We start from the raw sequence: 17729 nt of genomic DNA, 5'->3' as shown, positions 1-17729 counted from the left end.
GAATGAATATACCACGATTGTCACAGACTTCATAAAAGCAGTCGTATTTGCATGTGACTCCACAAAATCATTCAGCGTTTTCCCTAACAAGAAGCCCTAGATGAACCATGAGATCTGCAGTCTGTTGAGGGCCAGATCAATGGCATTCAGGTCTGGTGACCAAGCTAAATACAAGGAGTCCAGGTACGATCTCTGAAAAGCCATCTCATGTGAGAAATGGCAATTCTGGACCTAACTTGAATCACTAAAGGATATAGCAGGGGATTGAATGCTATCACCTCCTACAAAGTGAAACCAAGTGACACAGGTGACATAGAGGCTTCACTTCTAGATAAGTTCAATGCCTTATATGCCCTCTTTCACCATCAAAACATTAAGTACCTTCATGAACTCCCACTGACCCCATGATTTCAATCTCTGAGGCTGACATAGAAGCTCCCTGCAAGAGAATGACCCATAGAAAACATCCAGCCCAAACAGGGTATATGGCCAAGAACTAGAGATCTGTGTTGATCAATTGGCTGGATCAGTCACCGATATTTTTAACCTCTTGCTTTGGCAGTCTGAGGTACGCACCTGCTTCAAGCAAACTGCAATTCCACCAGTGCCTAAGAAGGATGGGGCAACCTGCCTCAGTGGCAATTACACCCACACTGATGAAATGCTTTAAGAGGTTGGTGATGAAACATATCAACTCCTGCCTCAGAAGTGACTTGGATCCTCTCCAATTTGCCTACCGGACCAACAAGTCAACAGCAGATACAATTTCATTGGCTCTTCACTCAGCCCTAAAACCTGAACAGTGAAGATGTGTAAATCAGAATGTTCTTCACTCACTACAGCTCGGCATTCAATAATATCATCTCCTCAAAACTAATTAATAAGCTTCAAATCCCAGGCCTCAATACTTCCTTGTGTAACTGTATCCTCAGTTTCCTCACTTGCAGACCCCACTCAGTTTGGATTGGCAACAACATCCACTCGACAATCTCCATCAGCACATATGCACCACAAGACTGTATACTTAGCACCCTTCTCTAATTGCATTAATTCTTGTGAATGTGAGGCGAGGTACAGCACCAATGTCATATTTAAGTTTGCCAAAAACACCACTGTTGTTAGCTGAATGGTGGCAAATTAGCATATAAGAGGGAAATTAGGTATCTTCCACAATAATCTCTCACGGTGTCAGCATGGCCAAGAACTGATTATTGACATCAAGAGGAGAAAACCCGAGGTCCATGAGCCAGTTCTCAAGTTCAGCAACTTTAAATTCCTCTGTGTTATCACGTCAGAGGATCTGTCTTGGGTTCAGCACATAAATGCCATTATGAAAAATGCATTGCAGTGCCTCTGCTTTCTGAGAAGTTGGTGAAGATTTTGCATGTCATCTAAAACTTTGACAAACTTCTATAGATGTGCGGTGGAGAGTATATTGACTGGTTGCATCATGGCCTTGTATGGAAAAACCATTTCCCTTGCACAGAAAAGCTTACAAAAATAGTGGGTACACCTCAGTATGTTACAAGTAAACCCGGCTCACTACTGAGCACATCTACATGGGGCACCATCACAGGAAAGCAGCATCCATCATCAATGACCCCCACATCCAGGCCATTCTCTCTTCTTGCTGCTGCCATCAGGAAGGTGCAGGAGCCTCAGGACCCACACCACCAGGTTCAGGAATAGTTATTACCCTTCAGCCATCACGCTCCTGAATCAGAAGGAATAACTTCACTCAACTGAACTGAATGCACCTTCAAGGACTCTTGATCTTATGTTCTTGATATTCATTGCTTATTTTTTTAATATATTTTTTCTCTTTCTTTTTGCATTTGCACAGTTGTATTTTTTTGCACATTGGTTGTTGTCTGCAGTATTAGGTTGGTTTTCCATTAATTCTATGGTGTTCCTTATACTTACTATGATTGCCTGCAAGAAAAGGAATCACAGGGCTACATATGGTGACATAAAAGTGTATGTACTTTGATAATATATTAACTTTGAACTTTGATTCAGGGTTTCTTTTTTTTTGCCAAACTCAACTTTCTATACAGCAGCGGTAAGCTTCTAAAGATCAAACACAAAAAGAAGAAAATCTGCAGATGCTGAAAATCCAAGCAACACGTACAAGATGCTGGTGGAACTCAGCAGGCCAGGCAGCGTCTATGGAAAAGATGTACAGTCGACGTTTTGGCCCGAAACGTCGAGTGCACTCTTTTCCATTGACGCTGCCTGGCCTGCTAAGTTCCTCCAGCATTTTGTGTGTGTTGTAATGATCGAACAGTTGTTCTTGGGTAAGTTAAACTGACAACCAATATTGCTTTTTCAGCTTGCTGTCATAAATGGGAGCCAGTGTTCTGTTTTAATGTAACTGGCAAGTAATAATCAATTTGAAGTTAAAAGGACAGTTTTACAAACAAGCACTCTCTTTAGAGCTACAGACTTGCTGGCCCACTACACCCGGGTTTATTGTTCAAGGGGTGCATTGTAAAACAATGGGTTATGTTAATTGGGGTTGTTTCAAACTAGGCAATGTTGGCTAAGTTATTTAGTTCAAGGAAGCTTGCACACCAGATTGATAGTATATTTCTTTTGTATCAGATGGCTGATGTGTTAATAGTTGGAAGGGAGTCAGCTTCACAGCATTAATTGTTGGTAACTGGGATCTCTGTTTCTTAGAAGTTTTAGAAGCTTAAATGTATGCATCTGAGAAATACCACGTGTGTGAAGTCAGCCATGTGGCAAAGAAACAACATAAATGTGGAGAACAGTCAGGCAAGCTAGGACTGCTCCATGACTATCAGAAGAACGATAGAGCAAGAATGGGATGAACTAGAATCAATTTCTCTGCCTTCCATTTCTGCGACAGATGGTTTGTTCATCTGTGTCTCATGGGTATATCTTTTTAGCTTAAAGGATTTGTACTTATGTTTTGGAAATCCTTTGTATTTTAGAAATGGTTTGTAATTTGGAAATCTTTTACAAGATAGATATTCCCTGTGAGTTTTAAATGTGTTTTACGAATGTTGTTTGAATTTAAACGTGTATCACTAAAAATAAATTAACTGTGTTTAAACTGTTAGATGGAAGTATATCCTCCTCAGTCGGAAGCAGGAACCTACCACTCAAATAATGGTTATTAGCAGCTAATCTCACTGTGGAGAATAAACAGGGAAGTGAACTAGTCTTTGAAGATTGGGTAGTTTCAGTATAACCTCCCTTTAGTGAGATTACCCGTGGCTATTTATATCCGAAAGGGCTTAAAGCCTTCATTTGAGCTCAGAACTTCACGGTCAGCAAACTCAACACTATCACAGTACTCATGAATGCTACTTGTGAGATGCTTCACTGGCAAACTGCAGCCATAGAACCTGCATGGTGAAGATCCTTTTTATATTTTATTTAGGGATACAGCATGGCGACAGACCCTCCCTCCCAACAAGCCCACACCACCCAATTACATCCAAATGACCAAATAACTGACTAACCCATACATCTTTGGAATGTGGGAGGAAATTGGAGCACCTGGAGGAAACCTACACAGTCACAGAGAGAACATACAAACTCCTCACAGAGAGCAATGGAATTGCATCCGGGTCACTGGCGCTGTAAAGTGTTACACTGATCTCTATGCTACCCTGCCATCCTAATATTCTTCTCAATATTCAAAATCTGTTTTAATCTTATTATCCAGCATAAAATATTTAATTTCTACAAGCAACTGAGGAGACAAACAAATCTCTAAAGTTATTCTTGATGGTGATTATACAAGAACAGTTACGTGCTAAATTTCTGCGGTGCTTTTGTTCTAGAACATTCTGTGCAAATTGTACTTGGAGCATTATAGAATCATGACAGCACAGAAATACGCCCTTCACCCCACCTAGTCTATGCCGAATGATCATTATACTGTTACCATAGTAATCATCACAGCACTATAACAACATGTATTTGATTATACTAAATATCTTAATTAAGTTGACCCCAACCTTGATTATGTTTGCTGTTGGTTCCATATTGGACTACAACGGTGGTCTTCTTTGCACATCAGCTTTATCTCTGGGCTTCTTCACATCGTGTGAGAGATGTCAGAGATGAAGTAAAGGATCTGATCCCTCACGTCATGACTGGACACAGTACCAAATGTTAGAACGTCTTCAGCTACAGGACTGAATTCTCCACCAGACATGGCTGCTGTGCATGGCAGTGCCCCACCCATCTGAAGAGATTGGTTCACTTTTCAGGCAGCAAGGTAATGTAATGGTTAACGAAACATTTTACAATGCCAGCGATCAGAGTTCAAACAATGCACTTCACTGTATATTTTGTTGCTTTGAAGTACATTTGACAAATAAAGTTCATCTAATCTTTGATTGGAAAGGAGGATACAGGGAAGCTTCAGTCCTGATGAATGATCTCAGCCCAAAATATTGACTGTTTATTCCTTTCTATAGATGCTGCCTGACCAGCTGTTTTCCTTCAGCATTTTGTGTGCATTACTCAGGATTTCCAGTATCTGCAGAATTTCCAGTGGTACTGGTAAACTTATTATACAGGTACATACAAACACTCTCCCACATTCAATTATTCTTTCTGAACATGTCCTACTTCCTGTCTGACTGCTCGCTGTGTGTGTTCCATTCATTACCATTCAGACAGGTCATCTGTGTTAGGAATCACTCACCTCTGCTAAGTGGCTGAAATTATCTCATTTCTCTTCAAATGCACTTTTCAATGACAGCTTCCATTCCACTGTTATCAGACTCTTGAACCAACCTTTCATACTCTAAAAGGTGACTCTTTCTCTCTCAAACTACCTCGTTGTGGCCCTTGTACCTTATTTGTAACTACAGCACTTCATTCTGTTTTCTTTAACACTACCTCGATGTACTTACGTATGAATGATCTGACTGGATAACACACAATCAAGAGCTTTTCATGGTACATGTGACAATAATAAACCAATATCAAAGCCAAGAATTAAAACAGTACTGTCAATCTCACATCCAAACATAAAAAGGCATATCAGCATTTCTACTTCATCCGGCATTTGAGGAGATTCTGTCTGTAATCAAGGACTCTAACAAATTTCTATAAATGTACGATGGAGAGCATTCTGACAGGTTGCATCGCCAGCTGGTATGGAGGCTCCAATGCACAGGATTGTAAGAGGCTGCAAGAATTTCTAGACTCAGTCAATTCCATTTTGGACACAACCAGCCCCACTATCAAGGACAGCTTCAAGAGGCAGCATCTTTCATTTAGTAGGGTAAAAGCTTTACAGTTACAAATAAAGTGCTGGGGCTTTCTCATCCAAGTACCTATCCAAAATTCTCTTAAATGCCACTGTTGAACTTGTACCCACCACTTATGCTGGCAACTCATTCCACACTCGCAGTACCTACTGAATGAAGACCCCTCAGTTTCCCTTTAAGTATTTCACCCTTCACACTAAATCTATGAACTCTAGTTCTAGTATCATCCAGTCTGAAGGGGAGAAAAGGCTGCTTGCATTCACCCCTGCTATACCATTCATAAGACCATAAAGACCGTAAGATATAGGAACCAAATTAGGCCAACTAGCTCATTGAGGCTGCTCCACCATTTCATCATGGCTGATCCATTTTCCTCTCAGCCCCAGTCTCCTGCTTTCTCCACATATCCCTTCATGCCCTCACTAATCAAGAATCTATCAACCTCTGCCTTACATATACTCACTGACTTAGCCTTCACAGCCGCCTGTGACAACAAATTCCACATATTCACCATCTTTTGACTTAAGAAATTCTTTTTCATCTCTATTCAAAATGGATATCCTTCTATTCTGAAGCTGTGTCCTCTGGTCTTTGACTCCTCTCTCATAAGAAATATCTTCTCTACATCCACTCTATTGAGTCCTTTCAATTTTCACAAACAAGAGAAAATCTGCAGATGCTGGAAATCCAAGCAACACACCTAAAATGCTGGAGGAACTCAGCAGGTCAGGCACCATCTATGGAAAAGGGTATAGTCGACGTTTTGGGCCGAGATCCCTCATCAGGACTGGAGGGAAAATAAAGATGAGGATCGAGGGTTAGAAGGTGGGGAGAGGGGAGGAAGAAACACAAGGTAATAGGTGAAACCTGGAGGGGGGAGTGACGATGTAAAGAGCAGGAAAGTTGATTGGTGAAAGATATACAGGGGTGGAGAAGTAGGGATCTGATATGAGAGGACAGAAAGCCAAGGAAGAAAGAAAAGGGAGAAGAGCACCAGAGAGAGATGATAGAGATGATTGGCAAGTAAAGAGATAAGGTCCTGAGAGAGGGAAAAGGGAATGGGGAATGGTGAAGTGGGGGGGAGGGGGGTACTACCAGAAGTTCAAGAAATCGGTGTTCAGATTGGAGGCTACCCAGACAGAATATAAGGTGTTGCTCCTTCAACCTGAGTGTGGCCTCATCACGACAGTAGAGGAAGCTATAGACTGACATGTGGGAATGGGAATGGGAAGTTGAATTAAAATGGGTGGCAACTGGGAGATTCCACTTTTTCTGCTTTCGAGAATTCGATAGGTTTCAATGAGATCCCCCCCTCATTCTTCTGAATTCCAGTGAGTACAGGCCCAGAGCAATCAAACGCTCCTCATATGATAAGTGTTTTAATCCCGGAATCATTTTCGTAAACCTCCTTTGAATATCAGCCTATCCTTTCTTAGATAAAACTGCTCACAATACTCCAAGTAAGGCATCACCAGTGCTTAATAAAGCCTCAAAATTACATCCACACTTTTACATTCTCGTCCTCTCAAAATGAATGCTAACATTGCATTTGCCTTCCTCACCACTGACTCAACCTCCAAATTAACCTTCATAACAACAGCTCCGTAAAGGGCAATGGAAGCTGCCTACCTCAAAATAACTCCAAGAAAATAGAAACCATAGAAACTACAGCACAGAAACAGGCCCTTTGGCCCTTCTTGGCTGTGCCAAACCATTTTCTGCCTAGTCCCACTGACCTGCACACGGACCATATCCCTCCATACACCTCCCATCCATGTATCGGTCCAATTTATTCTTAACTGTTAAAAAAGAACCCGCATTTACCGCCTTGTCTGGCAGCTCATTCCATACTCCCACCACTCTCTGTGTGAAGAAGCCCCCCCTAAAATTCCCTTTAAACTTTTCCCCCCTCACCCTTAACCCATGTCCTCTGGTTTTTTTTCTCCCCTTGCCTCAGTGGAAAAAGCCTGCTTGCATTCACTCTATCTATACCCATCATAATTTTATATACCTCTATCAAATCTCCCCTCATTCTTCTACGCTCCAGGGAATAAAGTCCTAACCTATTCAACCTTTCTCTGTAACTGAGTTTCTCAAGTCCCGGCAACATCCTTGTAAACCTTGTCTGTACTCTTTCAACCTTATTTATATCCTTCCTGTAATTTGGTGACCAAAACTGAACACAATACTCCAGATTCGGCCTCACCAATGCCTTATACAACCTCATCATAACATTCCAGCTCTTATACTCAATACTTCGATTAATAAAGGCCAATGTACCAAAAGCTCTCTTTACGACCCTATCTACCTGTGATGACACTTTTAGGGAATTTTGTATCTGTATTCCCAGATCCCTCTGTTCCACTGCACTCCTCAGTGCCTTACCATTAACCCTGTATGTTCTACGTTGGGTTGTCCTTCCAACGTGCAATACCTCACACTTGTCAGTATTAAACTCCATCTGCCATTTTTCAGCCCATTTTTCCAGCTGGTCCAAGTTCCTCTGCAGGCTTTGAAAAACCTTCCTCACTGTCTACTACACCTCCAATCTTTGTATCATCAGCAAACTTGCTGATCCAATTTACCACATTATCATCCAGATCATTGATATAGATGACAAATAACAATGGACCCAGCATTGATCCCTGTGGCACACCACTAGTCACAGGACTCCACTCAGAGAAGCAATTCTGTACCACCACTCTCTGGCTTCTTCCATCGAGCCAATGTCCAATCCAATTTACCACCTCTCCATGTATACCTAGCGACTGAATTTTCCTAACTAACCTCCCATGCGGGACCTTGTCAAAGGCCTTACTGAAGTCCATGTAGACAATATCCACTGCCTTCCCTTCATCCACTTTCCTGGTAACCTCCTCGAAAAACTCCAACAGATTGGTCAAACATAACCTACCACGCACAAAGCCATGTTGGCTCTCTCTAATAAGTCCCTGTCTATCCAAATGCTTGTAGATTCTGTCTCTTAGTACTCCCTCCAATAACTTACCTACTACTGACGTTAAACTCACCGGCCTATAATTTCCCGGATTACTTTTCGATCCTTTTTTAAACAACGGAACAACATGAGCCACTCTCCAATCCTCCGGCACTTCACCCGTAGACAGCGACATTTTAAATATTTATTTAAATTTTGGACAGCCAGATCGAGCCATTCAACTGGACTCCCTTACTCAGCACTCCTAAGGACATCCTGTTTGTAGGTCAGATTGCAGCTGGAGTATTGTGGCCAGTTTTGGGCCCCTTATCTAAGAAAGGATACACTGGCATTGGAGACTGTCCATTGGAGGTTCATGCCAATGATCCTGGAAATAAAAGGATTAACGAAAGAGATACATTTGTTGTCTCTGGATCTGTGCTCACTGGAGTCTGGATGAATGAGGGGATGATCTCATCGAAACCTATCAAATATTGAAAGGTATAGACAGAATGGACATGGAGAAGAGGTCTCCTATAGTGGGGAAGTCTAGGACCAGAGGACACAGCCTCAGAATACAAAAACTTCCCTTAACAGAAATGAGGAGGAGTTTCTTTAGCCAGCAGGTGGTGATTCTGTGGAATTCATTGCAATAAATGACTGTGGAGGCCAAGTCATTGGGTACATTTAAAGTGAAGCTTGATGAGGTTCTTGATTAGTAAGGGCATCAAAGATTAAGGGGAGAAAGCAGGAGAATGGTTTTGGTAGAGACAATTAATCAGCCATGATGGAATGGCAGAGCAGACTTGATGGGCCAGATCACCTAATTCTGCTCCTGTGTCTTATGGCCTTATTATTAATTAATGCTATTATATCCCACAATGACCAATCTACCGTATCCTGCTTCCTGACTGATTTGTTAATTTATTGTTTAAAAAAAAATCCTGAATATACTCTATGAGCTGGTTCTCAAGACTTGTTAATTATCCAACTAATGTCACCTACAATTATTACAATATGTTTCTTGTAAGACTCCATTATTTGCTGAATTAAACTCTGAACTACGATATCTCAGATGACTGGTTTCTTTTCCCAGAGGGTATGCATTTAAACTGAGAGAGAATAAGTTCAAAGGAGATATGCAGGGCAAGATTTTTTTACATAAAGCGTAATGGGTGCCTGGAATGCATTATCGGGGTTGGAGGTGGAGGCAGATATGCTAGAGGTGCTTAAGAGGCTCTTAGAGAAGCAGGTGAATGTGCAGGGAATGGCTGAATATGGGCAATGTATAGGTAGAAAGGATTAGTTCAGTTTGGCATTTAATGACTAGTTTAATTAGTTTGGTTAAACGTCATGGGCCAAGTGGCCTCTTCCAGTGCTGAAGACATATACCCAGTGTTTCAGAAACAGCCTCTCAAACCCTTCGCTGCCAGACCCTTGAAAGCTCCACAACCCATGAACGCTACCAGACCATTCCTCGCTTCCACTATCTACACGTTTGTTTATTGTAACTTATTCTCAGTGGCCAATTTATTAGATACAGGAGTGGCATGCAGTGTGGTCTTCTGCTGCTATAGCCCATCCAATTCAAGGATGAATGTGGTGTTCATTCAGAGATGCTCTTCTGCACACTACTGTGGTAACACATGGTTATTTATATTACCATCACCTTCCTGTCAGCGTGAACCAATCGGTCATCCTCCTCTGAGCTCTCATTGACAAAATGCTTTAGCCCACAGAACTGCTTCTCAATGGATGTTTTTATTTTGTTTTTCACACTTTTTTCTGTAAACTCTGGAGACTGATAACCCTGTCCTGATAAAGGGCAGAAATATCCCACCACAGATGCTGCTAGCCTGCTGGATTCCTCCAGCATTTTGTAGCGACTGTTGTGCATAAAATCCCAAGAGATCAATAGTCTTTGAGATACCCAAACCATCCTGTCTGACACCAACAATCATCCCATGGTCAAAGTCACCATTTTGATGTTTGATCTGAACATCAACTGAACATCTTGATCATGTCTGCATGTTTTTATGCATTGAGTTGTTGGCACATGATTGGCTGATTAGATATTTGCATTTACAAGCAAATGTACGGGTGTTCCTAATAAAGCAGCCACTATGTGTATGCTGGTTGTTTTCCGGGGGCAGCAGGAAGTGTAGACAGAATCACTGAAGGGGAGTCTAGTGTCTCTGATATATTGAGCTGTGCCCACAACTCCCTACAGTTTCTTGTTGTCTTGTACAGAGCAGTTGCTGTACCAACTAGTGATTCTTTCTATGGTGCATCAGTAAAAAAATTGTTAAGATTTATCAGGGGCCTGCCAAGTTTCCTTAGAGTAACCATGGATTAACATTAGGTCAGATGTTAAATTTGACTATGAGTTAATATATACCTAATCAGTAAATTAATTGGATTTTATAGATGGTGCAGAATGAGTCTAAGGGGTCTTAACTTATCTTTGAAATGGAATGTCTTACAAGACTCATTGGAAGCAGCATGTCCTTCCAAATCTAGAGTTTACATAAGCTCTGACCCCATCACACTCCCAGGCAAGTGAACAAGAAATATTCCAGCACTATGAACTAACTCAGTACTTCTGTCTTCATTTGCCAAAGGTGGTGAAGTAAATTAAAAGAATCAAATGAAGAGCATATCTGAATTTCGGAAGTATGCATTAACCAGATGTACAAATGTATCTAATAAAGTTGCCACTGAGTGTATTTCAACATCTAGTTGATCATTACACTTGTAAAAGGGATGATCACTTAAGCAGAGTGCAGAAGGCTGCAGATCATTGTAAAATAGTTTCAGTTAACTGCTTTACAAAGGAATAGGACAAGCAGCAAATAAATCCCAGAATTTAGTAACTTATCTCTATATCTTAACGGAGAGAAGGCAGATATCATTGCTATTTTACTTAGGGGAATGTATCATTAATATGATAGTCAAACAAACCTACCCATGGACCTTACCTGCTGCATAAGTATTAAGTAATAAGTAATAATTGGTTTCTGGTTTATTCCATGAATACTGATTGGTCCTTACATTGTCAGTGAAATCTCCAAGTACTAATTCCATAATAACCCTGTCATATACTCAAGGACAGTCATGCTGCTGTCATCAAATCTGTAAATTTATGGTTCGTCAAAGTCCTCAAATAATTTAGAATTACAGATGCAATGTTTCTGGGGAGCATTGGAAATCACATCTACTTACCTGCCATTATATCTCTCTCAATCCATTCCCTCTCCAGTAAACCATCTAATTGTCTCCTAAACCCATTTAAGCTGCCTGCTTGACTATCGGTTCCCTAGCAACACATTCCACAGCATTAGTATATTACAATTGAAAAATTCTATTTGGCATCTCTCCTTGCTCTGGAACGACTAAATTTTAATTTGCTTTCCTTCGCATTTAACCTCTTTAACATGATAAGCAATGTGCAACAACCATCTCTTTCAGAATGCCAATTAGTTAACTTTGAAGTTCTTTCTCCCAAAAGTAAATAAGGCACAAGCTCTTTTATCATTTGTCACAAGTCTCTGATGTAATGTTTCACTGGCGACCATCATTAACTTCTCATTAGCTGTGAAACAGAAAATCTAGGAGAGGAAAGGAAGATCAGCAATTGTTTGTATCCAGGCACACAGAACTCAAACCAGGAATGTTAGCTGACGTTGAAAAAGCCACTCAGTGAGATCAGATCTTGGGTTCCATTTCCCCTAGTTGATCTCTGAAAGTCAGATACTCTGCTTCACCTACAGGCATCAAAGAGTCATAGAGCACAATAACACAGAAACAGGCCCCTCAGCCCATTCAGTCTGTGCTGAACTGTTACTCTGCCTTATCCCATTAAAATGCACCTGAATCACAGCTCTGCATACCCCTCTCATTCATGTACTTATCAAAACTTCTAGTAAATATTGAAATCAAACCCGCATCTACCACCTCTGTTAGTAGCTCGTTCCACATTCTCACTACCCTCTGAGTGAAGAAGGTCCCACTCATGTTCCCAATAAATATTTCACATTTCATTCTTAACCTTTAACCTCTAGTTATAGTTTCAAACAAGCTCAGTGGAAAAAGCTTGCTTGGCTTTACCCTACCTATATCTTTTTTTCCTATTGCATTCCTCTATAAGCTCTCCCTCCCCTAATTCTCCTGCAACGCCAAGGAATAAAGTCCTAACCTATTCAACCTTTCCCTATAACTCGGATCCTCAAGTCCCAGCAACTTCCTTGTATATTTTCTTTGCACTCTTCCTTATTATCTTTCCTGTGGGTGAGTGACCAGAAGTGTAAATAATAGTCAATTCCAGTTAATTGGGATGCATTAGGACCCACACATTTTAGCCTAATTAAGCAGACACCCCAATTAGCTTAAGTTTCATGGAAGTAATTAAAAAGTTAAACATAAGAAAAAAAATTGAGTAACAAATTATGTATTTAAATTAAATACAGAACAAATTAGAACCTCACCAGCAGTACTACAGCATTATAAAACTGTGTATTAGTTCCTAATAATTATCAACAGAGGAATTCATCCTGCGTACGCAATGAAGAAAATCAACAGACAGACCCCTATTGCAGATAATATACTGTCTTCATACAATGCTATCAGCAATTGGATCCTCTAAATCTTCATGTTCATTGTAACATTCAAGAGGATTGTCAGTACCTTCAAATTACAGTATTCATAGTCCTAACTTGAAGTAGTAAAATTGTTTCATTTACATTCCCAGCCGTTTATGATATCTCCAAGCCTGAATTGTTGAAACTACAGTGAGTAAAACAGTTCAGAATTGTTTTATTGCCTATTTATCACCAATTGTCAGTGACAAAATTCACTGCTTTTTGAACACCATCACACACTATTTAAAATCTATTTGTTCCAAGCACAGTGCAGCATCTGCCAGCCATACAAGTACATGACTGACACTAATGAGAACCTGTACAGCAACAATCTCCTAACCTAAGTAAGCAGCAGAGTATTCCAAACAAATGAAGAGAATCCTGGCATTTTTTTCCAATTTGTTTTAATTTTTTTTAAAAAGAGTTGTCCCAGATAAATGGCTGCCCTGATTAGCCGATGGCCCAATTCACCAAAATCCACTGTACTCCAAGTTTGGCCTCACCAACATCTTATACAAATTATACATAACATCCAAACTCCTGAACTCAGTACTTTGATTTATGAAGGCCAATGTACCAAAAGCTCTCTTTATGACCTTATCTACCTGAGACAGCACTCTAAAGGAATTATGGATCTGTATTCCCAGATCCCTCTGTTCCATTGCACTCCTCTGTGCCCTGTGCCACAAGTAGCTCACTGTGAAGGTCCTACCCTGATTTGTCCCCCAAAGTGCAACACCTTTCATGTGTCTGCATTGAATTCCAAATGCCATTTTCCCACTTATTTTTCCAGCTGGTCCAGATCCCTTTGCAAGCTTTGACAGCCTTCCTCATTGTCCACTATGCCCCAATTTGATGACATCCGCAAATATGCTGATCTAGTTTATCACGTTATCATCCAGATGGTTGATATAGATGACAAACGTCAATGGACCCAGCACCAATCGGCATGGTACATGACTAGTCAGAGGTTCTAGAGAGGCAACCAGCAATTATCATTCTCTGATTTCTCCCACAAAGCCTATGTCAAATCTAATTTACTACTTCATCTTTAATGCAAAGCTACTGAATCTTCTTGAACAACCTCCTATGAGGGACCTTATCAAAGGCTAATATGACCCTATCTGTCTTTGACACCACTTTCAAAGAATTATGGATTTATATTCCCAGATCCCTCTGTTCTACTGCACTCCTCAATGCCCTACCGATCTCTATGTAAGTTGTGATCAATAAATAGTTAGACAAATCAACCTCATTCTCTGGGCAGCTTAACCTCAAAGTTAAAGTTCAAAGTAAATTTACTACCAAAGTATGTATATGTCACCATATACTATGCCAATAAACAATTTCTTCAATGCATTTTCAAGAAAGTAAAGAAATGCAATAAAATGTATGAATAAAACTATACATAAAGACTCACAAACTGGCTGCTCAAATACACCAAGACTACTTGTACAATATAAATTATTGACACCTATAGAACCAATGAATGGAGACTAACTAACTGTGCAGGTTAGAACATAGAACAGTGAACACTTCAGTACAGTACAGGCCCTTTGGCTCATTATGTTGTGTTGACCTTTTAACCTACTCTAAGATTAATCTAACCCTTGCCTCCTACATAACCCTCCAATTTTTAATCATCCATGTGCAAAGAATGCTCATATGTTTTTCACAATGTCCATTCGTGATGGATCAGGTGATTGCTGTTCATACCTTTACAGACAGGTTTGGTCTGATTCCAAGAACCATTCTTCATGCAGCGGAGAGTGGAAGATGAAGCAGTTTCCATCCAGAAGCCTGGGTTGCACTGATATGTCACTGTCTTATTATAGGTGAAGTCATTTCCCAGATGAATGCTATTAGCTAATGCACCTGGATCACCACAGTCAATAACTGCAATTAATCATAGATAAGAAAAAAAAGACAACAATTAACAAATTACAACAACAGTATTCTTTTCCTCATTAAAGACAAGATGGTTATATTTACTGTTCAATAAAATCATAAATGTAATGCTGGTAGATTGGAAGATTATGATTTCATGATTATTGTCCCATGATCAGGCTTCTCAAATTTCTTTCAGGAGCTGATGAAGGGTCTTGGCATAAAATGTTGACTGGTTATTCCCCTCCACAGATGCTACCTGACTGCTGTGTTCCTCTAGGCTTTTGTGTGTATTGCTCCTGGATTCAGGTTATCTGTAGAATCTCTTGTGTTTACAAGTCATTCCTCTTCCCCTTCTTTTTTAGTCTGACCTCTACTCCCTTCCTTTTCAGTTGTGAGGAAGGTTTTTGTTCCAAAACTTTGACCTTTTATTCCTCTCCACAAATGTTGCCTGACCTGCTGAGTTCCTCCAGCCTTGTGTGTATTGCTCTAGATTTCCAGCATCTGTAGAATCTCTAGTGTTTAAGCATGTACCAAGAGCAGCTTCTATCCCACTGTTATAAGACTATTGAATGGACTTCTTATACAATAAAGTTGAATTCCTGATTTCACACTCTACCTTACCAAAGCCTTGCACCATATTATCTACTTCTCTGTAAGTATGACACTACACTTAGTGGTCACATTATTAGATACACCTGTACTCCTGTTCATTCATGCAAATAGTTAAGCAGCCAGTCATGTGGCAACAACTCAATGCATAAAAGCATGAAGGCATGGTCAGACGGTTCAGTTGTTGTTCAGACCAAACATTAGAATGGTCCTAAGTGACTTTGACTGTGGATTGAATATTGGTTTGTGTATCGCAGGAACTGATCTCCTGAGATTTTCACACACAGCAATTTTTAGAGTTTACAGAGAATGGTGTGAAACACAGAAAAAAAAACATCCAGTCTGTGGCATTTCTATGGATGAAAACACATTGTTAATGACAGAGGTCAGAGAATGGCCAGACATGTTCAAGCTGACAGGAAAGCAACAGTAACCATGCATTACAACGCTGATGTGCAGAACAGCATTTCTGAATGCACAACATGTCTCACCTTGAACTGGATGGGTTATAGCAGAAGTCTACATTAGGTTCCACTCCTGTACCTATTAATGTGATCACTGCTTGTATATGCTGTATTCAGTTACTACCTTTTCCTTTGTACTGTATATCAGCTTACTTATGTTTTGAAAAGATGTGTATGGGAGACATAAAAAAACAGTCTTTCACTGTATCTCAGTACATGTGACAATCAGAAAGTGATTAGCAGTTGTTACTATTAGTTTTAATTAAATGAGGAGAGTGCAGTCATACAATAACGACAGTGTGCAGTCAATTGTCCCTATCTACCTCCCTACCAAGCACCCAATGGGACCAACTGACAGGATGCTTCATGCAATCTTTCATTTTGTTTGTTCTCTGGAGTCTATGCTGCAAATTAAAATCATGATTTGAGAATTATACAACAGTGTTAAAATTCCATTATGAAATGCTGGTTCTGAATACAAGGGAAGATATGAAGCAAAGTTAAGTTTACCACTTCTAACTTTCAAATAATTACAGAACAGATGATGCAAGTTTAATTCTTGTTTTTCTTGAGGGTCATGTCTCACTTAATTTAAATAATGTGAAGCAAAGATGAATATATAATCAAAGTTCAAAGTAAATTTATTATTAAAGCACTTATGTGTCACCATATACTACCTTGTGATTCATTTTCTTGCAGGTATTCTCAGTAGAACAAAGAGATACAATAGAATCAATGAAAAACAACACACAAAGTTTGACCAACCAACACACATCAAAGTTGCTGGTGAACGCAGCAGGCCGGGCAGCATCTCTAGGAAGAGGTACAGTCGACGTTTCGGGCCGAGACCCTTCGTCAGGACTAACTGAAGGAAGAGCTAGTAAGAGATTTGAAAGTGGGAGGGGGAGGGGGCACAAAGTTTGACAGTCTGTGCAAATAAAATAAATAAATAGATAAATAATTCTGAGAACATGAGTTGGACACCCCTTGAAAGTAAGTCCATAGCTTGTGAAATCAGTTCAGTGTGGAGCTGAGTGAAGTTGTACACATTTGTTAAGGAGCCTGATGATTGAGGAATAATATCTGCTCCTCAACCTGGTGATGTGGAACCTAAGGCTTCACATCAGGGGGGCTTTTATACCTCCTTCTGGATGGTAGCAGTGAGAAGATAACATGGCCCAGATAGTGGGGGCCCCTGATGATAGATGCTGCTTATTTTTGGTAAATGTGCTCAGTGGTGAGGGGAGGGAGCTTTTCCTGTGATGGACTGGTCTATACCTTCTGCTTTTTATGGGTTTTTCCATGCTTAGGCATTTGCGTTTCCAAATCAGGCCATGATACAACCAGTCAGGATAACAGTGATAAGAGTGCATCTTACTGAATGTTATCTATGTTTTCTAGTGCCATTTATTGTTTCTCTTTTCAATTCCTTAGATCTTCTCTCTATCATAATATATTTTTATTTGTTTGGATTCCTCAGATAGTGTCTTCACCTTTCACCAATGCCGTGATTCATTTTTCACACTATTGTGTGTGTGTTTTTTAAGCTGCATTTTTTTTTCTTTCGACCATATTGATAATGGATTCTAAAAAGTGAGATTCTAAATCAAGACTCCACTCATTTCATTCAGTTGGATTATTTTGGTTGTGAAAAATTATAGTTCTTCTTTCTTGTTTAATCACAAGGATTTTATCTCAGGCTATCTAAAGCTATTCTTCTCATTAAAACAAACTAGGGCAAACAGCCCTACATGTCAATCTTTCTGACCAGTATAGTCATATTTCTATACCGTTGCCTGTGATGAGCACCACAATTCATTATTTTCTAATCCAGTTACAGCACAATGGAATAGGCTCTATCTATGCTTCTCTCTGCCTCAGTAAAACAGCCAATTTAATCAAATACCCTTCTCACCCTGAACATTCACCCTTCTCG

The 17729-nt window shown here is 40.1% G+C and overlaps 1 protein-coding gene across 4 annotated transcripts in view; it reads right to left on the bottom strand.

The window, feature by feature from the left end:
• The window catches only part of LOC134341158 (CUB and sushi domain-containing protein 1-like), a 2430601-nt gene that overhangs the window by 61857 nt on the left and 2351015 nt on the right, over positions 1–17729 (bottom strand). For all 4 annotated transcript variants that reach the window (XM_063038952.1, XM_063038962.1, XM_063038968.1 and 1 more), the window contains one exon: positions 14547–14726. In XM_063038952.1, coding sequence (XP_062895022.1) covers positions 14547–14726 — 180 coding nt within the window. The remainder of the gene's footprint in view (positions 1–14546; positions 14727–17729) is intronic.

Source organism: Mobula hypostoma, chromosome 2 (assembly GCF_963921235.1).
Source record: "Mobula hypostoma chromosome 2, sMobHyp1.1, whole genome shotgun sequence".
In the NCBI taxonomy this organism is placed as follows: domain Eukaryota; kingdom Metazoa; phylum Chordata; class Chondrichthyes; order Myliobatiformes; family Myliobatidae; genus Mobula; species Mobula hypostoma.
This window is presented reverse-complemented; position numbering and strand designations above follow the sequence as displayed.